This window comes from Oryctolagus cuniculus, chromosome 18, assembly GCF_964237555.1.
Source record: "Oryctolagus cuniculus chromosome 18, mOryCun1.1, whole genome shotgun sequence".
In the NCBI taxonomy this organism is placed as follows: domain Eukaryota; kingdom Metazoa; phylum Chordata; class Mammalia; order Lagomorpha; family Leporidae; genus Oryctolagus; species Oryctolagus cuniculus.
Genome location: NC_091449.1, coordinates 36833774 through 36861422, shown reverse-complemented (window position 1 = coordinate 36861422; position 27649 = coordinate 36833774). Strand labels below are relative to the sequence as shown.

The following is a 27649-nucleotide window of genomic DNA, read 5'->3' as shown; positions in this document are numbered from 1 at the left end:
ATGCTGGCACCACACATGGAGGTTTAACCAAGTGAGCTACGGCGCCGGCCCAAGGATATTTCTTTTTTCTTTTTTTTTTTTTGGACAGGAAAAAGTAGACAGTGAGAGAGACAGACAGAAAGGTCTTCCTTTGCTGTTGGCTCACCCGCCAATGGCCGCTGCAGCCAGTGCACTGCGGCCAGCACACGGCGCTGATCCGAAGCCAGGAGCCAGGTGCTTCTCCTGGTCTCCCATGGGGTGCAGGACCCAAGGACTTGGGCCATCCTCCACTGCAGTCCCGGGCCACAGCAGAGAGCTGGACTGGAAGAGGAGCAACCAGGACAGAATCTGGCGCCCCAACCATGACTAGAACCCAGGGTGCCGGCACCGCAGGCGGAGGATTAACCTATTGAGCTGTGGTGCCAGCCCCAAGGATATTTCTTAAGTAATTCCTTTTGCCATATCCCTTTGAATGAATATGTACTATATTTTAATAGGATACAGCTATTTAATATGTATATTTCCTATATAATACATAATAATATGATATATATCATTATCATTATATTATCATATGATATATATAATAGGAAATATACATATATACATATATATAATATATATTTCCTACTATATATTATATATAAATATATAAAAATAAGTATATTTCCTATTAGTATTCTCAAGTATCTTTTTTTTTCAAAGATTTATTTATTTGAAAGAGTTACATAGAGAGAGGTGAGGCAGAGAGAGCGAGAGAGAGAGAGGTCTTCCATCCACTGGTTCTCTCCCCAACTGGCCTCAACAGCAGGAGCTGCGCCAGAAGCTTCTTTCGGGTCTCCCACGTGATGCAGGGGCCCAAGGACTTGGGCCATCTTCTACTGCTTTTCTAGGCAGAGGACTGGATAGGAAGTGGAACAGCTGGGACACAAACCAGAGCCTGTATGGGATGCTGGCACTGCAGGCAGCAGCTTTACTCGCTATGCCACAGTGCTGCCCCCGCCCCCCCAGTATTTCTTATACTTTTATTTTCCTTTTTGTTGAGCTTCATTAAACTTCAATTTAGACTGGAGGCTCTCTTGGGGGTTTATAAGGGATTTAGTAGGTAGATTTTTTTCACTTAGTGACTTACCATTCCTTAAGTCTGCCTTAGAGACTGAAGATATTAAAGAACTCTACAAACTAAGGGAAATGAACAGGTTCCTCTGAGGTTACAACAATTAAAAATAAACTACAAGCTGGCGCCGCGGCTCAACAGGCTAATCCTCCACCTAGCGGCGCCGGCACTCCGGCTTCTAGTCCTGGTCGGTGCGCCGGATTCTGTCCCGGTTGCCCCTCTTCCAGGCCAGCTCTCTGCTGTGGCCAGGGAGTGCAGTGGAGGATGGCCCAAGTGCTTGGGCCCTGCACCCCATGGGAGACCAGGATAAGTACCTGGCTCCTGCCATCGGATCAGCACGGTGCACTGGCCGCAGCACGCTGGCCGCACCGGCCACTGGAGGGTGAACCAACGGCAAAAGGAAGACCTTTCTGTCTGTCTCTCTCTCTCATTGTCCACTCTGCCTGTCAAAAAATAAATAAATAAACTACAGAATGTTTAATATAAATCTAACAAGGAAAAAAATTAAAAACTTTCCCATTTCCTTAAAATTGGTTGAGGCAAATTCATTCATAATATTTGATAAGGTGAATTTGTGGCATAAGAGGAAATCTATGCAAGCACAAAATTGAGTAAAATGCTACTAAAATTCACTTTGTTTTTTTCTCTAAGACATTTGTGCTAAGACTTTAAAACAGTAACAAAATCTGAGTAACCTGTTCTTTTTCACAAAATTGGAGCAATTTAGTATTAATTTTAGCATGTTGATATATATAATAATTATTTCAAAAACAATTTTATTCCAAGCTAATATTTCTTATGAGAAATTCAAATGTTTATATGTATTTTTATCATAGCAATGAGAGTATTTAACAGAGAACAAAACAGAACCAGGACATTAACATGACTTATGGGAAATATTTTAGTTTGTGAATCAAAGAACTCAAAGACAAATTTACTGTTCTTACTCCCGGGCCATGCTTTCTTTCTTATTTATTTATTTGTTTGTTCACCAAAATGAAAAACAGTGTGTCAGACCTACACATTTACATAGGGCATCACAGGACTTCCATCATTTACTTTGTGGGGTAAAAACAGACATCTACTAATTCAAACATAAAACAATTTGAGTAGACAATCACTGAACCATATCAAGTTGAAAAATAAGCTTTAGAAAAACCCCAACTTTTATCACTCATCAATCAATAAAATAAGAAGTGCAGAGGTACCATTAATTTAGAAGGTACCTGCAAAACATTTCTTTTTATCAGAAAATTATGTAATATGAAGAGTTTAAAAGAACAAGACACTACAAGGCCATCTGGTGAAAGATTACTCCTGAATATATAGCAGATTTACAGAAGTATGAAGTAGTATCCCCTTAGATAAGAGTTTCTCAGCCTTAAAACTATAGACATTTCGGACTGGTATTCTGAGGGCTTGTTTTGTGTACTATAGGTGATTTACCAGCATCTCTGTCTTCTATCCATTACATATGAGTGGCATTCCGCCCTTCCACCGCTCCCCCACCCCAGTGAGAGTCATGGTTACCAATAGTATCTCCAGACACTCCCAAATGTTCCCTGGGGTTGCACAAAAATCACCTCCTCAAGAAAATCAAGGCCTTAGATGTAGTGCCTCCTGCAGCGTACAATCATATGCAATGGCACTGCTAAGGCAATATGTTAAGTGATTTGATCATTTAGCCAATGATATGGTATTTGAAATCAGGATGCATAAAATCATAGTCCTTGCCTTTCCCCACGAATCTGGCAGGGTCAACTTATTTCTTCCTCTATTAGAAAATACTGAATAATGAAACAGTGTTTTAGAGATTTCTTACATATTGAATCAATATGAAATATTAAAAACAAATATACAAATACCTTTCTGGCATTTCTTCTGTTAATCAGCTGAACACGTTCTTCTCCGGTGAGACTATTAACATCTAATTTATTAGGGTTTCTGCAACGATGCCTTTTTTGTTTGGGCCTTCCCTCATGAAGCTGATTTCTCTAAAATATATAGACAAAAAAATACCTTTAAAATCTATTTAGCCTATACAAAACTCTTCAAAATATTAAAAGGAAACTGATCTAAGTAATTAAATATACGTATGTATGTATGAATGAATGTATGTATGTATGAATCAAATGTATATTATTTGAGCAAGATACATAGACAGTGCTCTCATCTACTGGTTCTCTCCTAAATGTCCATAATAGCAGGGGGAGGCCAAAGCCAGGAGCTAGGAACTCAATCTAGGTCTCCCACAGAGTGACAGAGACTCAACTAGTTGCCCCATCACCTGCTGTGTCCTACAGTGCACATTAGCAGGAAGCTGTAATCAGGAGCAGATCTGGAAACTGAACCCAGGTTCTCTAATATGGGACACGGGCATTTTAAAAAATTTTATTTATTTGAAAGGCAGCATTAGAGAAAGAGAAAGAGTGAGAGAGAGAGAGAGAAATACAAAAAAAGAGAGACAAAGAGAGAGAGATCTCTTCCACCCACTGGTTCACTCTCCAAGTGGCTTCAATGACCAGGGCTAAGCCAGGCTCAAGTCAGGAGCCAGGAGCTTCTTCCAGGTCTCCCACATGGGTGGCAGGGGCCACATGTTCATGTCCCAGCTGCTCCAATTTTGATCCAGCTCAATGCTAGTGGCCTGCGAAAGCAGCAGAAGATGGCCCAAGTGCTTGGGCACCTGCTGCCCACAAGGGAGACTCAAATGAAGCTCTTGGCTTTAGGCTGGCCCAGCCCTGGCCGCTGTTGCAGCCATCTGGGGAGTGAACCAGCAGATGAAACATCTCTTTCTCTCTGCCTATCTTTTTGTAACTGAGTTTCAAATAAATAATTCTTTAAAAAAGAAAAACTTTTGGCATTTCAATTTTTTACTTATAAACAGTTATAACATTGCCATCCTAAATAAATTTGTTGTGTATATTAAATGATAATGCATAAGTGCTAAATACTCCCAAAATGGTAGACCCACAGTTAACCTTAATAAATATTTACTACTAGTAAATTTTTTACTAGTAAAAAATACTTTACTAATAAAATATTTATTATTTTAAAACAAATCGCTTGAGAGAAAGAATTGGAAGTTTTATATTTTTACAACCTTCATTGGTTTCAATATGGTAATCTAATATTCAAAGTGATTTTTATTATTAAATACTTGTTGACTATAGAATAAAAAATGGAAAATGACGGCCGGCGCCGCAGCTCACTAGGCTAATCCTCCGCCTTGCGGCGCCGGCACACCGGGTTCTAGTCCCGGTTGGGGCACCGGATTCTGTCCCGGTTGCCCCTCTTCCAGGCCAGCTCTCTGCTGTGGCCAGGGAGTGCAGTGGAGGATGGCCCAAGTGCTTGGGCCCTGCACCCCATGGGAGACCAGGATAAGTACCTGGCTCCTGCCATTGGATTAGCGCGGTGTGCCGTCCGAAGCGCGCCGGCTGCGGCAGCCATTGGAGGGTGAACCAACAGCAAAGGAAGACCTTTCTGTCTGTCTCTCTCTCTCATTGTCCACTCTGCCTGTCAAAAAATAATAAAAAACAAAACAAAACATGGAAAATGGCAAATGTATTGTATCATGGAAAAGATGGTGATTATTATTTTCTACCAATTTTCCTGACTCTTTGAAGTGGGGGTAAGAATTTATGCTTTATCATTATAGATTTGCTAAATAGCAGAAATAAAATATGCCAAGGTTTGCAAGGTTCCACTTACAGGAATAAATGCTCCTAAATCTTCCACATAACCTGGATGCTCCTTAAGCCATCTTTCCAAATCTTTTCTCTTCGGTGCATCATCTCCTGCAAGTCTTGTCCCATCTTTAAGATTAATAACTGGAACTGGACTTTCTGTATCAGGAATTCCTTGAGGTTGAGTATAGGACAGTGCTGGATTTATCCCTGTGGAAATCTGTGAAGTGGTTAAGCCCAAAGGAACCTATAGAAAACATCAAATGAAACTGTTATTGCTGTGCTTCATTATTCTAAACAGTATACTTCCAATTTCCTTATTATCCTAAAAAATTCACAAAATAGCAACATGTAGTGTTTTTTTTTTTTTTTTTTTTTTTGACAGGCAGAGTGGACAGTGAGAGAGAGAGACAGAGAGAAAGGTCTTCCTTTTGCCGTTGGTTCACCCTCCAATGGCCGCCGCCGGCGTGCTACGGCTGGCGCACTGCGCTGATCCAATGGCAGGAGCCAGGTGCTTCTGGTCTCCCATGGGGTGCAGGGCCCAAGCACTTGGGCCATCCTCCACTGCACTCCCTGGCCAGAGCAGAGAGCTGGACTGGAAGAGGGGCAACCAGGACAGAATCTGGCGCCCTGACTGGACTAGAACCTAGTGTGCTGGCGCTGCTAGGTGGAAGATTAGCCTAGTGAGCCACAGTGCCGGCCAAAACAGCAACATGTATGTTTACTAGGACTGAATTTTAGATTCAAGAATCAGTAGTTTCTGGTTTTTTTATTTTTTTTATTTTACAGGTAGAGTTATAGACAGTGAGAGAGAAAGGTCTTCCTTCCGTTGGTTCACTCCCCAAATGGCCGCTACGGCTGGCGCTGCACTGATCTGAAGCCAGGAGCCAGGTGCTTCTTCCTGGTCTCCCATGCGGGTGCAGGACCCAAGTACCTGGGCCATCCTCCACTGCCCTCCCAGGCCACAGCAGAGAGCTGACTGGAAGAGGAGCAACCAGGACAGAACCTGGTGCCATTATGGGATGCCGACGCTTCAGGTGGAGGATTAACCAAGTGAGCCACGGTGCCGGCCCCAAGAATCAGTAGTTTTTAAGCACTGCTTTACTTACATGATTAGGTGGTTTATTTCTGTTAAAAAAGAGGATGTCAACACCTTCTACATTCTTCCTTCTTCCCCTCCTTTTTTTGACTATAGGCTGGTTGTCTAATATCACTCCATTGGCACCAACAGTTGACTGAATGGAAGTACCTAATCAAATTAAAAATGCAAAATAGTGATATAAATCTAGATCTTAAACAAGTTGACAGCGATAACTTTCCTAAATATATGGAAATGTTAGCTCGTTTATCTTACATCAAGCAATTCTTAAACTAAAAGTATCATCCCTATTTCTCATTTAAAAACTTGGAGAACTGTAATCCAGGCCTCTTTCAAATTTTGACTTTTCTTCCCCATCCCCTTCCTGAATCTCCTCCATCCTCTTACTCATACACCTTTTCCTCCTTGACCTGAAAGGGGAAGAAGCAAGCCCTTCTCAAGGCAAACCAAGACAAACTTTCCCCCTTTCGCTGAACCCAGTAACTCCTACATTTCCTTAAAAAAAATTAAGATTTATTTATTTATTTATTTGAAAGTCACATCAATCTTTCATCTACTGGTTCACTCCCAAAATGGCTGCAATGGTCAGGGCTGAGCCAGACGGAAGCCAGGAGTCAGGAGCTTTTTCTAGGTCTCCCATGTGGGTACAAGGGCTGAAGCACTTGGGCCATCTTCTGCCTCCTTCCCAAGTGCATTAGCAGGGAGCTGGATCAGAAGTGGAGCAGCTAAGTCTCGAACCAGCACCCATATGGGATGCCAGTGTCGTGCATGACAGCTTTACCCACTATGCCACAGTGCTAGCACCAAAATAATTTTTGTGTCTCTATATTTTTGTGCCAAAACACCTTTTATTAAATTTACATTAGAACCTTCTTACTAACTTAAAAATATAATTTAACACAAATAAACAGAAACTTCTTTTGGCTTTTTTGTAATTCCCAAAACTTTTCAAAGACTGGTGTCTACCGTACTCCTTTTTCTCTATGACCAACTCTTCTCAGTTTCCTATTCCTGCACCAATCCACTTAAGATATTTTCTTCAAGGTCATCAGTAAGTATCATTATTAGTTGTCAAATTAAAACTAACCTTCCTTATTTCAGCATGCATTAAATAAATATGTTTGTAAGATGTATGAATGAAATTTTTTCCAATAAACATTTATTAAGTAGCCAAGTACTAAATACAACATTGTTCCTTTCCTCAAAATATATAATTTTGGATTATTAAAAGAAAATATTGAGGATGAGGCATTTAAAATAGCTTACATGTTTGTAGTATGAAATGCCTTTTCAATCACTGAGCAAGTCCTATGTATTCTTGAATAAGGTATTATTATTAAGCTGGATGTATTTCTTTACAAAAGCCACTTACCTTCTTCCAATCTGTTTCAGAAAGATACTTTAATACATATGGTAAGGAATAATTAACTACAACAACTAATTCGTATAATACATTTTAGTTTATAAATAACAGGGTAACTTTCCTAAAGTGTCACTTGAAAAAATTTATTATTTATCTGACAGGCAGAGATAAAGAATTCCTGTCAGCTAATTCACTCCTCAAATGACTATAATACCTAGGGCTGGGCTAGGCAGATGCTAGGAATTCCCCAGGTCTCCCATGGGGGTTTCAGGAAACCAATTACTTGAGCAATTAGCCCTGCTTCAAAGTCTACATTAGCAGGAATGGAATCAAGAGCCAGGGCTGGGTACTCATGCACAACCACGTGAGATCACAGGTGTCCCAACCAGCATCTTAACTGCTAGGCCAACTGCTAACCCCTGATGTTTCACTTAGAAGTACCATTCTGCTCCATTTCTCCTGCAGCCAGGAAGTCCACTGTTGAGCACAATACCATGGCTTCCAATACTTTGATAAAATCTTAAATGCGTCTCCTGCCCAAGCATCTGCAATTTCACACTGTTGTTCTCTTGGGGTATGCCTCTTTCTTTTCTTTCTTTCTTTCTTTCTTTCTTTATTTTTTTTTGACAGGCAGAGTGGACAGTGAGAGAGACAGAGAGAAAGGTCTTCCTTTACCATTGGTTCACCCTCCAATGGCTGCTGAGGCTAGTGTACCGCGCTGATCTGAAGCCAGGAGCCAGGTTTTTCTCCTGGTCTCCCATGCGGGTGCAGGGCCCAAGCACTTGGGCCATCCTCCACTGCACTCTCAGGCCACAGCAGAGAGCTGGACTGGAAGAGGGGCCACTGGGACAGAATCCGGTGCCCCGACCGGGACTAGAACCCAGTGTGCTGGCTCCGCAGGTGGAGGATTAGCCTATTGAGCCGCGGCGCCAGCAAGGGGGTATGCCTCTTTATAAGTTTACCATGACTGAACATAAGAAAGAAGGCATATGCAAATTTCTATGGAAATTATGATTCCATTAAAGATTCTGAGAATAGTGCTAAGAGATTTTGAAATATAAAGAATTTCTTTTGGAGGAGTGGGCATTTGACACAGCAGGTGAGATAGTTCTAGGATGCCTACATTCTAAGAGTGCCTATGTTTGAGTCATGGTAGTGCTTCTGATTCTAGCTTCCTGCAAAAGTGCATGCTGTGAGACGGCAGGTGATGGCTCAAGTAGTTGGGTCCCTGCCACCATGTGGGAGATCTGGATTCAGTTCTGGGCTTCTGGTTGCAGCCTGAACACATTCTGGCTGGTGCAGGTACTTGGGGAGTTACCAGTAGATGGAAGATCTCTCTCTCTTTCAAATAAATGAAAAAAATTTTTAAAAGAGCTTATAAGATTTTCAAGAATGTCTTTGCATTCTGTTCTGCCGAAATCTGTCACTAACCTGTGTTCCGGAACTACGAAAGATGAATATGTGGGCTAAGGAATAGTTTCTCTTGATAAAAGAAAAATCAACAAATACTGTGGATAGTAAATTAAAAAGTACTATTCCTTTTCATAAGAACTTTAGAAACCTTCCTATTCTGATATGGATGACCTTTCCTGCATCAACCTTTTACTATATGATGCCCAAAACTCAACCCCTGCTCTAGAGTTCAGATTTTGATGCTTTCCATTACTTAGATTCACCATTCTGAAGTAAATTCTGAACTTTCACACATTTCTGTCTCTCCAGTAAGAATTTACACTAGCTAGATCAGTGTCATCATGAAATCAGAGTATTTCCTTGGCATGTAGCCTCTGGTTCATGCTATCATTTGCCCCTCTTTCACCTCTCCCACCAACCTCATTTCCTAGAAGGACTGCTATCTAATCTTAGTCTCTTGTTCAAAATCACAACAGCTAATACATGACAGAATTCAACCTTAGCTGCTTGGCTCTGCCATCTTTTATCCACTATTCTAGGTAATTTCTGGAATGGATAGTTTTTTTTAAAAAATATTTATTTTATTAGAAAAGCAGAGTTACACAGAGAGAAATGGGTAGACACACACACACACACAGAGAAAGAGAGAGAGGGAGAGAGAGAGAGAGATCTTCCATCTGTTGGTTCACGCCCCAAATGGTTGCAGTGGCTGGGGTGGGGCCTGTCCAAAGCCAGAAACTAGAAGCCTTTTCTGGTTCTCCCACGTAGATGCTGGGGCCCAAGCACTCGGGTTATCTTCGGCTGCTTTCATAGGCATCTTAGCAGGGAGCCAGATTGGAAGTGGAGCAGCCAGGCTTCGAATTAGCACTCATGGGATGTTGGCACTGCAGGTGGTGGCTTTAACCACTACATCATAGTGCAGGCCCCAGTTTTTTGTTTTTCATTTTCCTGACATTTATTTATTTAAAAGAGTTACAGAGAGAGAGGGAGAAACAAAGAGAGGGAGATCTTTCATCGGCTAATTCACTCCCCAGATGGCTGCAACAGCCAGGGCTGAGCCAGGCTGAAGAAAGGAGTCAGGAGCTTCATCTAAGTCTCCCACCTGGGTGGCAGGAGCCCAAACATTTGGGCCGGCTTCCACTGCTTTGCCCAGGCCATTAGCAGGAAGCTAGATAAGAAATGGAGCAGCCAGGAAACAAACCAGGGCTCATATGGGATGCCAGCATCATAGGTGGCAGATTTACCTGCTATGCCAAAACACTGGCCCTGGAATCTTTAGTTTTGTTCTCTTGTTATAATTTATTATATATTGCTTTCCTTTATTAACTTATATTACATCTCATTTTGCTCAAGGCTCTTGATAAAATTCAGGGAGTAATCACACAAGAATAAAAAAGGCACAGCCTTTGGAAAGTGAAGAATTTTTTTTTTTATTTGACAGAGTTAGACAGTAAGAGAGAGAGAGAGAGAGAGAGACAGAGAAAGGTCTTCCTTCCATTTGTTCACCCTGCAAATGGCCGCTATAGCCGGAGCTACGCCGATCCGAAGCCAGGAGCCAGGTGCTTCCTCCAGGTCTTCCATGTGGGTGCAGGGGCCCAAGCACTTGGGCCATCCTGCACTGCCTTCCCAGGCCTCAGCAGAGAGCTGGACTGGAAGAGGAGCAACTGGGACTAGACCCCAGCACCCACATGGGATGCCAGCGCCGCAGGCGGAGGATTAACCAAGTGAGCCATAGCGCCGGCCCCGAAAAGCGAAGAATTAACAGCATCTATTAAGCTTCTAATTCTAAAATTTGTCAGTACCTAATTTTAACATCTGTTTAAATGTGTGCCAACTTATTTACTAGTCAGTTTATGTACACTGTTTTATTTAATTCACCCAATAAGGTCCCTTCTCTTTTTCCCATCCCTCGTTTCACAAACAGGAAAAAGTTCTAAAATGTTAAGAGATTTCCCGAAAGCCACGTAAGACAGATCCGTATTTCACATTTGCAGTTATTAATACAAATGATATAATCCTTAGGTAGTAACTCAATATAGTGTTAATAATATTTGAGACTTGATTTTGTATAGCTGCAAAATTAGTGTCACAATTGCTACTGACACTATTAAATAAACAGCATCACTTAACAAAGAAGGTGAAAGCTGTACATCTTCAACTACAATAGCAATTAAATGTTCAGATGATATAAATATCAATCCCATTCACTTATTCATTCAAGAAGAAGGGAGATGGAGGGAGAATGAGAGAGAAAAAGAGTGAGAGTGAGTCAACAATACAAAAGTTGCACTTTCTAAATTCACATTTATTAAATAAAAAAATAACTACATAACAAACAAAAAAAAAGAACTTAATACTTTACCCTTTTAGTATTTTTTATGTTCTACTTAAAAGTATTGGTTGAACTCTGTAATTAATACACAATTACTCTTAGGTGTTTAATTAATGCTATAACTAGTACTCAAATAGTATTTTACACTTTGTGTTTCTGTGTGGGTGCAAACTGTTGAAATCTTTACTTAATATATGCTAAATTGATCTTCTGTATATAAAGATAATTGAAAATGAATCTTGATGTGAATGGAAGGGGAGAGGGAGTAGGAGAGGGGAGTGTTGTGGCTGGGAGGGAAGTTATGGGGTAGGGGAAGCTATTGTAATCCATAAGCTGTACTTTGGAAATTTATGTTCATTAAATAAAAAAAAAAAAAAGTGAGAGTGAGTGAGCACATGCACTCCCACTCTTATTCACTGTTTAATTTTCCTACATGAATGGGAGAGGGGTGGGCTGAAGTCAAGAACTCAGGCTAGGTCTCACATACGGTTGCAGGAACCTAATTACTTTAAGCCATCACCACTGTCTCCCAGGGTCTGCACTGACAAGAAACTAAGTCAGGAAATGTTCCTATTTTCTTGTGAAAAAAAGAGCCCCTTAGTACAAAACAGTCATTATTAGACATAACGTGCAGGATTTATACTTCTGTACTACAAGGATGGCTGGTTCTGGTTCATATTTGAAATGCAATTCATATATTTCTGAAAGTCTAATAATTGGAAATTACACTGAATAATGAATTTACAAAGGACCAAATTGATGCTGATCAATTTATAATTAAAAAGTAGTAAAGCAGCATATAGAAATGGCAATCAATTCAAGATAACACTGATAATAAGCATTATTTTTCCAAATAGCAGGAATTTCACATACTATGCACATGCATGATGAGATTTTTTAAATAAACACTGGCATTCCAGATGGGTGCTGGTTCATGTCATGGCTGCTCCACTTCTGATCCAGCTCCCTACTAACGTGTCTGGGAAAAGCAGCAGAAAGTGGTCCAAGTACTCAGGCTCCTACACCCATGTAGGGTTGAAGCTCTTGGCTCCCAGCTTCAGCCTAGCCCAGCCCTGGCTGATTGCGGTCACTTGGGGGAGTGAACCAGCAGATTAAAGTTCTGTCTTTCCTTCTAACTTTCAAATAAAATAAATAAATCTTTAAAAAAATAACTCGTAGCATTTTTGGGGATTGATGTGTTATGGTCCACACAATGAGTCAGTTGATCTTTAGTATCATTCTCAATTCTTGACAACACACGGACAGACACAGACAACTAGGGCAAGATGAAAATGATGTCAAATTTATTCCTCAATGGCTGCAGAGCACATAGTACATTCAAATTGTCAAAAGCTAATTCAGAGTGGCATGTACCAGGCACAATTTACTTTCTTCTAAGGAAGAGTTTTCTGATAATGACAGTTGCCAAACAATAAAAAGGGTTGTATACGGTAGAAAAATCTTGTTCCTGAAGTGTTCCATGAGGATGAAAGATTGGTCTTTCAGGGATTAGACAATAATTCTTGTAACCTATAGACTTAAGACTAAGTTTTTCTAAAATTTCTCTTTTTTTTTTTTTTTGACAGGCAGGCAGAGTGGACAGTGAGAGAGAGACAAAGAGAAAGGTCTTCCTTTTCCGTTGGTTCACCCTCCAATGGCCGCCGCGGCTGGCGTGCTGCGGCCAGCGCACCGCGCTGATCCAATGGCAGGAGCCAGGTGCTTCTCCTGGTCTCCCATGCGGGTGCAGGGCCCAAACACTTGGGCCATCCTCCACTGCACTCCCGGGCCACAGCAGAGAGCTGGACTGGAAGAGGAGCAACCAGGACAGAATCCGGTGCCCCGACCGGGACTAGAACCCAGGCCGGCACCGCAGGCGGAAGATTAGCCTAGTGAGCTGCAGCACTGGCCATTTTTTTTAAGATTTATTTATTTATTTGAAAGTCAGAGTTGCAGAGAAAGAGGGAAAGACAGAGATCTCCTATTAGCTGGTTTACTTCCCAGATGGCTATAAGGGTCTGGGCTGGGCCAGGCTGAAGCCAGGAGTCAGGAGCTTCACCTTGGTCTCCCACATGGGTGGCAGGGGACCAAAAACTTGGGACATCTGCTGCTTCTTTTCCTAGGCCCATTAGCAGGGAGCTGGATTGGAAGTGGAGCAGCCAGGACATAAACCAGAACCGATATGGAATGCTGGCATCATAGGTAGCAACTTTACCTGCTAAACTACACTACTAAAATTTCTCATTTTAACTACTACTAATTACCATTATTTTGTGAATTATGTGATTGTTTTAAAATTCATTCTATACTTTCATAGTGAAATGTTGTCTGTTTTAAAATGTGTACTATACTTTCACAGAAAAATGTTGTCTGAATTGTTAACTGTATAAATTTGATGAAACAATTTTCAAGCCCCAAAGCTACATTGCCCTCTATGTTTTAAAAATGTCATATTCAATAATCCAATAACTATTAAGATTTAAAATTACATTAATAACTTAACAGACATGAGAGGTCCCCAACATTATAAGAAAAATGAATTTTTTATATCACTTCTTAACCTTGGGGTTAAGATCAAGTGAAGAAATTTTTATTGCAATGTCCTATGAATATTTCATACCCAGACAACAATTATTTGCATATTTACCTGATACTGGCACCGACTTTGGGAAATTGACAAGGCTGGTCTCTGATGCACTTTGAAGCTCCCGAAGTCGAGTGAGGTATTGTTGCTGCCCCAGGGCACCATCTTCACTCTCAAACGGTCTTTTCTGAGCAAGTCCTTGCTTCTGAAATGTCAATTTCAAACCACCTTCCTGTTAAACAAACACTATTATTAGGATGACAATGGATAAAAAATGCTACTGTAAGATACTAAGATAAATTTTTTACTTAGGAAAAAAACCTTGAAACACTGATGATGTTCTCTCATTTCACTGATAAATCAAGTGAATAAAACTGTTGAGTCAGTTACTAAATCAATATTGAATTTTCTATTTTAAATAAGTAAAATCTAAGTACCATACACACTTTTTTTGAGCAAAACAAAGTTTTTCATGTGACCAGTACATTGTGATGTTTTCAGCTTTAGACATTTGTCTCAGTGTACGTTATTCATTTGACATTTTAGAGGACAATACCCATCTTTTAGACACTGAGTCTCAAATAGAGCTTCTAGTATATTAAAAAAAAAAAAGGTTACTGATAACAATGCATGCTAAATGTTTAAAAGATAAAGTGTACTGACATACCATTTAGATATTATATAAGAGAACCAGAACAGAAATTGTCATACTGTTTTAAGAAAGCATCTTGATCAGCAGAACTATTTTCAGAAATATAGGGAGAGAAACACATGTAATGACGATCCCTCTAGTAGAATATTCAAGTTTAATAACCTGGATATCAAAAAGAAAACAATCCAAATACCAGGAAACAAGTATGTGAAGGAAGGAAGAGTAAGAGCAGGCAGCCATTTGCAGGAAAAGCATGCTGCACACCGCAATCGCAATCAGGCCCTAGGGCAATAAAAATACACATACGTCTTTGATTTTCACTGTAAACTCCTTTTCTCGTACATGCTTCTTCACCTTTGACATCTGTGTTGACTGATCATGTTCTTCTTTCACACTGGCACCTGGGGGAGTGGGTACACTGGGCTCGCTATATTCTGTAGCTGCTCCAGGGCTGTCCAGCAGTTTTGTAGTATAAAATGAAGCCACCGTGTTAGCATCATAAGTTCTTCTAGCTGAAGGCCACTTCCCTTTCAGAACTGTTTGACAAATACTGTCCAACCGGTTGATCATCACACGATCCTAGAAAAGCATGCAACATCAAAATATAACTTTAATAGTTAGGCCAGACCCTTGGAGATCAAACAGCTTAAAAGCTTTATTGTATTTAACTCATCAGAGTTAACACACAAGAGATGTATATGTGTTCTGTGTAAATATTCTCACATAAATATTACAATTCTCTAATAATTATACAAATTCCCTTTGGTGAAGCTGAAAAATACTATACCATAAAGGCAGTTTTCTATTGTTTTTGAAGAAATGTTTATTTGGTGGGGAGGGAAGGGAAAAGCGAGAGTGAGCGAGCACTTGCATCTTCTGGTTCACTCTGGGAGTCTAGAATTCAATCCATGTCTCTCAATTGGGTGGCGGGAACCCCGTTACTTTAGTTGTCATCTGCTGAGGGAGTGTATTAGCAGGAAGCTGAAACTGGAACTAGAATCAGGACTCAAATATGGGATGTGGATGTCCAAAGTGGTAGCTTAAGTGTTAAACCATATGCCCACCGCTGTTTTTACAATTACAAAAGTAACACAGGTTCCTTATAAAGAATTTAAACAACTTAAAAGTACAAGAAATAATTTAGGGGCTAAAGTTGTGGTATAACAGGTAAAGCCACTGTTTGCAACTCCAGCATTCCATATGGGTGCTGGTTCAAGTTCACTTCTGATCTAGATCCCCGACAACAGCCTAGGAAAAGCAGTGTATGATGGTCCAACTGCTTGGGTCTCTTTCCCTCTCTCTCTGTAACTCTTTCAAAATAAATAAATAAATAAGGCTTTTAAAAAATTTAATGGAAAATGGGAATTATCTTTTAATTCCATTTTTCATAAACTTTTATAAATATCCTCATTTATAAAATAGAAAAATCCTAGGGCTGGTGCTGTGGTGTAGCAGGTAAAGCCACTGCCTACAGTGCCAGCATCCCATTTGGGTGCTAGGTTCGAGTCTGGCTGCTCTACTTCTGGTCCAATTTCTTTAACGTGCCTGAGAAAGCAGCAGAAAATGGTCCAAGTACTTGGGCCCCTGCACCCATGGGAGACCTGGATGAAGCTCCTGGCTCCTGGCTTCAGTCTGGCCCAGCCCTGACCAAATGTTGTGACCATTTGGGGAGTGAACCAGCGGATGGAAGACCTCTCTATCTCTCTGTGTCTCTCCCTCTTTCTCTGTAACTCTGCCTTTCAAATAAATCTTAAAAAAAAAAATCTTAAAAAACCCAGAATATCTACCATTATAGCAATCCAGAAAAATAATGAACAACCCATCCGAACCAAAAATTTTTCCTTTACCTTTGGCCAGTATGAGGCTGCCAGCATGTAGCCACCTTGTAAGATGTAAGCAGACTCTGGTGTCCCATTGTTCATTTGGAAACTATCCTGGGTCTCATCCTGGGTAGTGCTCAGTGACGCAACACTTTCTTCATCATAGGCTTTGATGTGAGGGGTACCTTCTGCTAGGAACAATTATAATCACGTTTGAAAAGATGGCAAAAAATAACTTTACATGTACTTTTAAAATCTTATATAATTATTTGAAAACATCTGAAAATAAAAAAAAGTTGAAGTAAAAATGAGTTGTAAAAAAATCAAGTGGAATTAAAAAAAGAAAAATATCTATAATTTAGTAAAATACCTATTATTTTAAAATGATTCCTGATTGGTCGACTTCATTTGGATTGGTAAGACTATAAATACCTGATGGGCATACTGTAATTCTCTAAATGAAGTTAATTCTTAGAATTGGGCATGTTTCTCATGGCAACCCTATAAGTTACACAAATGGAGTTAGCTATATGAGATTCTGGCTCTTGCACATGCCTGATGACAACTCATCAGCACTTCGACTGTGGGACTGTTTGAGAACGTCTGCCGAAAAGGACCACCTAATGCTAGGCTGTTGACAGCCTGTGATTTTTATCTGTACCCTTCTGAGTAGGCAGGTATCAAACTTGGCCCATTATAATTTTGTTGGTCAGTTTAATCTGAGCCTCCTGGTGATGTTATATAATATTTTCTTTAAAGTGTTCACTAAGTTTTTCCAGGGAAAAATATAATACTAAATTCAAGGCATTCGCAAGGGAATAAATATATAAAAGTTTCTAAATCCTCTGTTTGGCTAATCTATTTTTGCCATGCCTTGAAGACTGATTATGGAACATATACCAGTGTTTCTAGTTTCTTTACAACAGAACCTGAGAAAATTTGTACACATAAAATTTAAGCTAACAAGTTTAAACATGCGTAAATTATATGAATAATATTCTTATCATTTTCACTTGAAAAGGTGCCCTAAAAATAGCAAAATTACTTCATGCATATACCTCGCTTTTGGACTTCCTCTTCTTCACTGTCACTTTCTTCTGATGAAGATGAAGAGGATGATGATGAGGAGGAGGAGGAGGAGGATGAAGACGATGCCGAAGAACAAGACGAGGATGAAGAAGAACTAGAGCCTGATCGAGAGTGGGAACAAGAGGAGGAGGAAGACGAGGAAGATGATGATCTGGAAGAACAGGATGATCTTTCAGAATCAGAGTCAGAATCAGAACTAGATTCTGATCCTCTTTTGTGGACTCTCTGCTTTTTAGAAGCTGGGTTTGGAGTTAGGGGCTCTGTTCTGGCTGCAACCATGCGTCTGTCTGTTTCGCCTTTTCCACCAGATTTCTGGTCTGCAGTGGCCTGTGGTAAGACACCATTCTTTGGACTTACAGGCTCAGACTTTATTAGTGTCCTGGTTTCCACAGAAGACATAGACTCTTCTTCAGAAGACTGAGGTTCTTCTTTTAGGTTTTCACTTTTAACTTTCATATCCTCTAGAATAATACCTTTAGCATCTAGGAGCCTAGGTAGAGAGGTAAGAGGAGAAGCAGAAAGTGCTACTTGATATTGCTGTAAAAGTGGGGTAGAAGTCCTTGAATGAGCCATCTTACTTTGACTGTAGTTCCTTTGAGCTGCCATAAATGAGAGTTCAGGATCACGAAGAATATGATAGTCTGTTCGGCTCACCCCATGCTTAGCAGCACCAATAAGCAAATCCCTATCATGAGGGCCACATTCCCACCAGACTGGTAAGTCTGGATTTGGATGGCAAAGCTTCAAGCGTTCAAACAATTGTGGATGCCGTAGTGCCTGTTCCCGTACTTTCCTTAGAAGTTCAATGCGATATAAAGTCCTAGAAGCACGTTCTTCAGTGATTGGTTGGATAAAAATATTTGGATCCACCAATTCTACATCGAAACAAAGGCAGAAATATTAACTCAAATATACTTCATTACAGATTTAAAACAAATAATACAACTTTTAAAATGTACCTCTACTTAGTATCATACATGGTTTGTAGAATTTGTTTTTGATATTTTTAAATCAAGAGAAGTTTAATTTTAAAAAGTACTGAAAATCACATAACATAAAACACCAGACAGCCTAAATTAGGTAAAACATAAGATTGTTTTGGAAGTATGTTAGAATAACGGGGAATTTACTTTACATCTTATAAATGAAACATTAAAAGATACACCAACCAAATGTAATTTGGCATATTTCAAACTGTACAAGGTAACGAACAGCTCAGCAAAGAACTCATAGGGGCACCACAGGCTTTCTTACATTTTGAGGGAAACAAAGGTACATCTATCAAGCACTGCACAAACTACTCATGAAATAATTCAGTTTCAACATTAGGAGAGGCAAAGTGGGACATATATGGAAACTCTCTATACTTTTCTGGCAACTTTTCTATAAGCCTAACCGAGTTCAAAACAGAAAAGTAAGACTGTGCAAAAATCAATATGAAGGGAAAACAAGGTGGAAGCGTCCAGTCTACTTCCAAGATTTCAAAGCTATACAGTATCCAACAGTTGACATATATCCCTTTAGTAATTGTGGTTATTCGGGAAAAAAATAAAAGTATTACTTTTTTATTTTCATGCACTAAACTAGACTGTTAAGACATAAATATGTAAGTTGTTTGATTTATTTATTAAACAGAATTGCTAGGTATTTCTTTTGGCTACAGGTGCTATAAAAATTAATGAGACATTGAGGGCACTGTGAACTGAAGTCTGGGAAACTCTAAGTAAAACCACTCACATTCTTTTTCTTTTTTTAATAAGATTTATTTATTTATTTGAAAGAGTTACACACAGAGAGAGGGAGAGGGAGAGGGAGAGGGAGAGGGAGAGGGAGAGGGAGAGGGAGAGGGAGAGGGAGAGGGAGAGAAAATCTCCCATCTACTGGTTCACTCCCCAGATGGTTGCAACGGCTGCAGTCGAACCGATCTGAAGCCTGGAGCCAGGAGCTTCTTTTGGGTCTCCCATGCGGGTGCAGGGGCCCAAGCACTTGGGGGGCCATCTTCTACTGCTTTCCCAGGCCACAGCAGAGAGCTGGATCAGAAGTGGAGCAGAAGGGACTTGAACCAGCACCCATATGGGATGCCAGCAGTGTAGGCGGCGGCTTTATCCACTATACCACAGCACTGGCCTCTCACTCATATTCTTTTTTTTTTTTTTTTTTTTTTTTGACAGGCAGAGTGGACAGTGAGAGAGAGAGACAGAGAGAAAGGGCTTCCTTTGCCGTTGGTTCACCCTCCAATGGCCGCTGCGGCCGGCGCACCGCGCTGATCCGATGGCAGGAGCCAGGAGCCAGGTGCTTTTCCTGGTCTCCCATGGGGTGCAGGGCCCAAGCACCTGGGCCATCCTCCATTGCACTCCCTGGCCACAGCAGAGGGCTGGCCTGGAAGAGGGGCAACCGGGACAGAATCCGGCGCCCCAACCGGGACTAGAACCCGGTGTGCCGGTGCCGCTAGGCGGAGGATTAGTCTAGTGAGCCGCGGCGCCAGCCTCTCACTCATTTTTTTTTTTTTTTTTTTTTTTTTACAGGCAGAGTGGACAGTGAGAGAGAGAAACAGAGAGAGAAAGGTCTTCCTTTTGCCGTTGGTTCACCCTCCAATGGCCGCCGCTGCAGCCGGCGCACCGCGCTGATCCGATGGCAGGAGCCAGGAGCCAGGTGCTTTTCCTGGTCTCCCATGGGGTGCAGGGCCCAAGCACCTGGGCCATCCTCCACTGCACTCCCTGGCCACGCAGAGAGCTGGCCTGGAAGAGGGGCAACCGGGACAGAATCCGGCGCCCCGACCGGGACTAGAACCCGGTGTGCCGGCGCCGCAAGGTGGAGGATTAGCCTATTGAGCCACGGCGCCGGCCCTCACTCATATTCTTATTAAGAAAGTCATACACTTTTTTTTTTTTTTTTGACAGGCAGAGTGGACAGTGAGAGAGAGAGAGACAGAGAGAAAGGTCTTCCTTTGCCGTTGGTTCACCCTCCAATGGCCGCCGCGGCCAGCGCGCTGCGGCCGGCGCACCGCGCTGATCCGATGGCAGGAGCCAGGAGCCAGGTGCTTTTCCTGGTCTCCCATGGGGTGCAGGGCCCAAGCACCTGGGCCATCCTCCACTGCACTCCCGGGCCACAGCAGAGGGCTGGCCTGGAAGAGGGGCAACCGGGACAGAATCCGGTGCCCCAACCGGGACTAGAACCCGGTGTGCCGGCGCCGCTAGGCGGAGGATTAGCCTAGTGAGCCGCGGCGCCGGCCCTCACTCATATTCTTATTAAGAAAGTCATACACTTTCAATGATGATTAAGTAATTAACTTTTTTTCTTCTAAAACTAGAATCAGAACAATAAATTTATTCACATCAATCTATTGCTGATGAGAATTAAGAAGATAAAAGAAATGAAGATCTGTTGGCAACCATAAGTAATAAAAGACAATATTTTACTTTGTCTGGTTGTCAATCAAGTGAATTAACTGTAGTTAATAGACTGGTAACAAATCTGTTAGGAAATAAAACCAGTGACGAAATCAATGTGAAATTTAAGAAACTTACATTTTTACAGTGAAATAATAAGAGGCCACTGGGCTTAACTGTTAGAAATCACATTCAACAAAAAACAGAGTCTGCTTATAACATAGTATTACTGGGGCCGTTGCTGTGGCCTAGTGAGTCAAGCTGCTATCTGTAGAACCAGCATCCCATATGGGTAGCAGTCTGAGTCCTGGCTGCTCCACTTCCCATCCGGCTCCCTGCTAATGCACCTGGAAAAGCAGTGAAAGATGGTCCAAGTGCTGAGGCCCCTGCACCCATATGGGAAACCTGGAAGCTCCTGGCTCCTGACTCCAACTTGGCCCAGTCCTGGCTATTGCATAAATTTGGGAAGTGAACCAGTGGATGGAAGATCTCTCTGACTCTCCCTCTCCTTCTATACCTCTGCCTTACCAAATAAATAAATCTTAAAAACAAACAAACAAACAAAAAAAAAAACAACAACAACAAAAAACCATAGTATTACTGGAAGGAACTGCTGACATGATAACCCATTTGAACCTTCAAGACAATGGAATTCATCTCAGAACAGTTCCCGAGCTAAGCATTAGCACCTTGACTAGTTAACCTTTTTGAAGACAGTCCTGGATGGAGATCTTTCCTGCCAACATTCTTTAAAATATCTTATTGGTATGGGCAGGTGTTGTGGTATAATGGGTATTTGCCATCTGTGATGCCGGTTTGAGTTCTGTCTGTTCCACTTCCAATCCAGCTCCCTGCTAACGACCTGGAAAGGCAGTGGAAGATGGCCCAAGAGCTTGGGCCTCTGTACCCACATGGGAAACCTGGAAGAAGCTCCTGACTGCTGGCTTGAGACCAGTCAAGCTCTGGCTGTTGTGGCCATGTGGGGAGTGAACAAGTGAATGGAAGATCTCTTTCTCTCTCCAATTCTGCCTTTCAAATAAAAAAAATATATATTGTTTTAAAAAATCTTATTGGTGGAGGGGGAAGGTCCTCATTTCTTGCAAAATTTTTTCTTTAGCACAATTCCTATAAGATGGACTCAAACTGTATGTAAGTTCCATTTACCAAAAGCTAGCTTTTTAAAAAAATTTATTTGAGGTAAAGTTATAGATAGAGAGAGGGAGAGATATAGAGGTCTTCCATCTGCTGGTTCACTCCCCAAATGGCTGCAATAGCTGGAGCTGTGCAGATCTGAAGCCAGGAGCGAGGAGATTCCTTTGCGTCTCCCATACAGGTATAGGGGCCCAAGCATTTGGGCCATTTTCCACTGCTTTCTCAGGCACATTATCAGGGAACTGGATCAGAAGAGGAGCAGCTGAGACACAAACTGGCATTCATGGGATGCTGGTGCCACAAGTGGCGGCTTAGCCTACTATGCCACAGCACCGGTCCCAAAAGTTGTCTTTTATATTCTACCTCAACCTAATCATAAATGTATCAATAAACACTAGCTATTGATGAAATAAAGAAAAATAAACTTTATACATTACCTTCTTTGGAAGGAAGACGGCAAACCCTCCGACACATGGACATGAATGCATATAAATATTTCTCCAAACTATCATCAGTTTTCTTGTGCAGCCTTGCCATAGCTCTAAATTTTGTCCAATCAAAGTGGCCTCTGTCAGGATCGAAAACTACTCCAAATGTAGATACAACTCTATAAAAGTCAGCCTCTTCTCTTCTTGTCCATCTATTATGAATCACATGAAAGAAAAAGACATGCTGGTCACTGAAATATGTGTTTTTAATGAATATAATGACAATATAAACTTAAAACATGGCAAGTACCTAACACTTTAAAGGACTAAATCCAGGTTTATTACCTTGTAAAATACATTTTTAAATGCTAGCTAACTCATCTATCCAACCATTATTTTATTTATTTATTTATTTATTGACAGGCAGAGGGGACAGTGAAATAGAGACAGAGAGAAAGGTCTTCCTTCCCCAACCATCATTTTAGTTTAAACTGTTCCTACAGACACTAACAGGATACAAGATTATAAGATGATCCTGCCATTCAGGAAAAAGAAACTATTTTCAAACACCTTTACAGTTTAAGCTAGTACTTTACAGTTGTACAAGTTATAGAAGACAGAATTTTAGCACAGCACAAAGGATGTAAGGATCAGTTCAGACCTGAGCCATAAAGAAAACTTCATGTTATGGTTGTTATTTCACATGGGACAAGGCTAAGGTTAGGAATGGAATGCTAGCAAGAGGGCATGGAATAAGCAAAGGAGAAAGTAATGGCATTTTTGCAGGGCATGATGAGTATCCCAGACTTAAAAGGATATGGCCATGTATGTATCTGGGACAAAGTGAGATACAGCTGGGGTCAGATTGTGAATACTCTAAATGCCTGGCTAACAAGAATGTTTCTTCAGGTGAAAGCTCCCAATATTTTCAGAGTAATATATTAATTGTACATGACAGATCTCCAAATTTCAGTATTTCCATCCATAGAAACTTTGCTTTGCTTAACTAAGGATTGCTGTGTAAAGGAGAAAAAACATATGGGAAACACCTTTGAAAAATATTAGCAGGCCATTTTTATTGCAGTAATACATTTTTTTTAAGGGAAAGGGTTTACTGGGGAATACCCAACAGACCGGAGTGAAAGGGCGGCGAAGGGAAAGAGAGAGAAAGTATAAGAGAGAAAGCCAGAGGAGAGGAGATAGTGAGGAGAGAAGATAGAGCAGAGAAGAGAGGAGGAGAGGAGAGCAGAGAGCAGGAGAGTCAAGAAAGCACAGGAGAGAGGGGCCAAGAGAGCACGTGTTTAGGAACAGGCCCTTTTAAAACTTTCCCTGAGGGCGGGCAGGGAAGCAGGAGCAGCAAATCCCATTAGGATGGGGGTGGAGCTTGACCAGATATTGGGCCATGTGGCCACCTGGCTAAAATGCAGTAATACATTAAGATCAATGTAATGATGGTTTAAAAATAGCCACCTGGAGATCCAGAATGGGGATTCTGGTTTCTTCTTTTGGCCTGGCCCAGACTTGGATGTTGGGGCCATTTGGGGAGTCAATCATCAGAAAGATCCCTCTCTCACTTTGCCTTCCAAATAAAACTTAATTCAATCAATAGATAGGTCAATCAATTGATAAATAAATCTCTAAACAAATAATCTATAAGTAAATAAATAAAGCCAGCCCCCCAGCCAGCTTGGGAATGCAATTAAGTCAATGAACTTTTGACCTAATAACAGGAAAGGAGCAGTAAGCATTTGGCGTAGCAGTTAGCCCTGTTTGTCTATTTCTGTCTCTGAAGAACCAGGTGATCAATTTAAAAGTGAAAGAAATGAAAAACTGATATTATTTTAAATAATTTTGTTCTGGATTTGGGGTGGTTTTTCGTACAATAGATCACTGAAACTGTTATTTATAGCGGTAGTAGTATTTGAAAATTATGGCTAGACTAAATTCTAGCTACAATGAATGTGCTGTAAATGGAACAAAAGAATCATGATTTCTCTTGCAGAGAACATTCAAGGACTCAGGTTTAACAAGGAGGAAAGGTTATTGTTGAATATTGCTATCCTTTTCTGTGAACTCTATTCTTTTTAAGAAGTTCAACTGTTTGCAATGAATTTGTCTTCATAAAATCTCCTGCAATTTGTTTCCTTTGACATCAGTTGTTCCTTCCATACATTCTTATATTTCATCATGTAAAATAAGATAGCATGAAATTAATTTCATGTAATTTAAGTGTCTATTTTATTGATAATTCAATTACTGAGCATGCTCTGCATCTTTAGTTCTTTATCGCCTTAAGTATTCCTAAATATGACAAAAGACTGACTAAATATGAAATATGGCTAGTAAGATGCAATTAGCAAGGGGTGGGGCCGTGGCACAGCAGGTGAAGCTATGGCTTGCAGTGCCGGCATCCCATATGGGTGCAGCTTCAAGTCCCAGGTGTTCCACTTCTGATCCAGCTCCCTGCTGATGTGCCTGGAAAAGCAGCAGAGAATGGTTTCACAAGTGCTTAGGCCCCTGCACCCACATGGGACACTTGGATGAATCTCCTGTTTCCTGGCTTTGGTTTGGCCCAGCCCAAACTGTTGTGGCCATTTGGGGAGTGAACCAGTGAATGGAAGATCTTTTATCTCTTTCTTGGTCTCTTCCTCTCAGTAACTCTACCTTTCAAATAAAATAAATAAATCTTACAAAAAAAGAGATACAATCATCTTTAATAATTTCATCATACTTGTGTATATATAATAGTGTAAGTATATGTGTACATTATACAAAGCACTTTGCTGTGACTAATTTCTCTACCTTTGTATGTTTTTCACAAAGCACAATACTTACATCTTGACAGTCTTTGGAATGAACAACTATGATATCAATATTAAAGATTAAAACTTTAGTGCCATTTTCTTACCTCTGCTGTCTTTCTATCTTGGCTGCCATTTTAGGATTAAGAGTGGCTTCTTCATAAAGAGGCTGCATTACACTGGCAGGCATTGTGAAAGTTGGCTGTATCTGCTGGATTTGTCTGTTTTTATTAGTACGCTGATATGCAGTGATGAGACGCCTCAAACGTGTGGTTAAAGCTGATGGAGTGGGCCAATAAATCTTATCACCTTCCATCAGTTGACCATCTACATTTAAAGAAACTCACATCAATAATAATAGTAACAAAAACAAAACAGATGTGATATGAAGTTCACAAAAGTAGCAAAGTTCTCTACTTTAGAGTTGTTTTCTTCAATAATATTATAGGGGAGAAAATAAACAATTTTCTCATCATAAAAAAGTTTTAACAACAACCCAGAAAATATTACCACACATTTTAAGAGCTACTCAAAGCAAGCAGGACACAACAGAATAACAGCAACAATGTCATCTATCGAAAGGAACATTTCACTTGCACAGAAAGTACAACTCTTGCATTTCTAGGTCTAATACATCATATTACACCTAGTGCCCTGACTGAAATAAATTCAAAGTCAAACTGAAATCCTTGAGAGGTTCAATGCTGCAAGCTCTTCTCATGAAATTGTCTGTATTAAATTTATCTTTATTTAACTTAGAATCAAAATAGTTTGAAAATCATTATGGAAGAAAACTATGGTTTTAAAAGTTCAGTATGACAATGCTATAACTTTATTCACTTAATAAAGTGTAGGAACTGTCTTCACTAAAATCACACATTCCACAATCAAGCTGTGCTCATTCTTTTTTTTTTTTATCTTTTATTTAATGAATATAAATTTCCAAAGTACGACTCATGGGTTACAATGGCTTCCCCCCCCATACCGTCCCTCCCACCCACAACCCTCCCCTTTCCCACTCCCTCTCCCCTTCCATTCACATCAAGATTCATTTTCGATTATCTTAATATACAGAAGATCAAGCTGTGCTCATTCTTACTAAACAAAAACTACCCCTCATTGCTAGTTTAACTATCAGAGGGGAAAGCACTATTCCTGTTGTATGCCAGGTGGGGATGAGTATACTCTAGTGACAATATAGTTCTATTTTGATATCAGAAGGAAGCAGAAGCAAGATATTGCTTAGAAAAACTTTGAAAAAACTGGGTAATAAATAAAGGATACTAATGCACATGCAGAACTAATAAGAAATTGAATATATCATCAAATTAATGCTTTAATGTTGAAACCTTACATACAAGTTTTACAATCAACCATAAAGTCAACAAATCCTCTAATATGTAAAAGCTCAGTGAGTCACTACATAAAGTTCTGTAATAGCTAAAAGTATTGTAAAATTTCTAATCTAGTTATATCCTATAATGATTACAACTGTGTTCACCAAAAATTTCATGTAAGTTTGAAACATTATAAAACTCTGACAGATCTTAGAGTATCATGAGAATGTGGATTTACAATAAAACAAAGTAAAGATATAAATGCAATTTACCTCCATCTGCTATAACAAGATCTCCTGGTGAGGAAACATCATCCTTTTAAGAAAGAATAAAAAATCGTCATAGAGTAATTGGGTTAAGATACATACTAAAAAAAAAAAAAATAGATAATCAAACTTCTTTATAATAGAGAACATTTTTGCAACAGAATTTTAATGATTAACTCAGCAAATATAAAAATTTCAATCAGTTTTCTCAATTTTGATTCTTTTACATTCTACTTTTCCCTTGACACTTTACATAGGACATTATTTACAAAAATTATTTCCTTTTATATGACTACTCAACACATTTACTTATTTGAGGAGAGAGACAGACAGAGGGCTTCTGCTTACTGGCTTACTTCCCAAATGCTCACAGTCACCTGGCTGGGCTGTGCCAATGCCAGGAGCTGGGAACTCCTTCCAGGTTCCCTGTATGAGTGCCAGGGACCCAATTACTTGAGCCATCAATGCTGCTTCCCAGAGTCTGTGTAAGTAGGAAGCTGGAGTCAGGATCTGGATGTGAGCATTGAACTCAAGCAGTATGACATGGGCTGTAGGTATCTTAACAACAAGGCCAAACACCAGCCCCTATGATTACTTTTTTTTTTTTTAACAGGCAGAGTGGACAGTGAGAGAGAGAGACAGAGAGAAAGGTCTTCCTTCCGTTGGTTCACCCCCAGTGGCCGCTGTGGCTGGCGCACTGCGCTGATCCGAAGCCAGGAGCCAGGTGCTTTTCCTGGTCTCCCATGGGGTACAGGGCCCAAACACCCTCCACTGCATTCCTGGGCCACAACAGAGAGCTGGAATGGAGAGGAGCAATTGGGACAGAATCCGACGCCCCAACCGGGACTAGAACCCAGTGTGCCGGTGCCGCAGGCGGAGGATTAGCCTATTGAGCCATAGCGCCGGCCCCCTATGATTACTTTTAAGCCACTTTAATCTCCTCTACCTTTTCTTGCTCTAGGTTTTATTGCTAACCTTTTTTTTCCTTTCTGTATACTAATTATCAGATAAAATTTATTTATTTTTGTTTTTATTTGGTTATTAGACAACCTGAAAATCTGTTCTTTTTCTAATCTGAAGAGCCTGCTTATGCTACAGATTCAATTTTTATCTGTCAACAGAGGATCTTCAATTATGTATATCAACAT

At 40.5% G+C, this 27649-nt stretch overlaps 1 protein-coding gene across 32 annotated transcripts in view; it reads right to left on the bottom strand.

The window, feature by feature from the left end:
* CHD9 (chromodomain helicase DNA binding protein 9) overlaps positions 1 to 27649 on the bottom strand; it is a 284556-nt gene that overhangs the window by 7577 nt on the left and 249330 nt on the right. For 25 of the 32 annotated variants that reach the window (XM_070063523.1, XM_070063508.1, XM_070063515.1 and 22 more), the window contains 10 exons: positions 26508 to 26550; positions 25006 to 25225; positions 22107 to 22309; positions 17098 to 18003; positions 16067 to 16230; positions 14526 to 14798; positions 13631 to 13799; positions 5889 to 6028; positions 4805 to 5026; positions 2962 to 3090 (listed from right to left, as the gene is read on the bottom strand). In XM_070063523.1, the coding sequence (XP_069919624.1) occupies positions 2962 to 3090; positions 4805 to 5026; positions 5889 to 6028; positions 13631 to 13799; positions 14526 to 14798; positions 16067 to 16230; positions 17098 to 18003; positions 22107 to 22309; positions 25006 to 25225; positions 26508 to 26550 (2469 nt within the window). The remainder of the gene's footprint in view (positions 1 to 2961; positions 3091 to 4804; positions 5027 to 5888; positions 6029 to 13630; positions 13800 to 14525; positions 14799 to 16066; positions 16231 to 17097; positions 18004 to 22106; positions 22310 to 25005; positions 25226 to 26507; positions 26551 to 27649) is intronic. The other 7 variants (XM_051846769.2, XM_070063512.1, XM_070063513.1 and 4 more) reach the window with 3 other exon arrangements.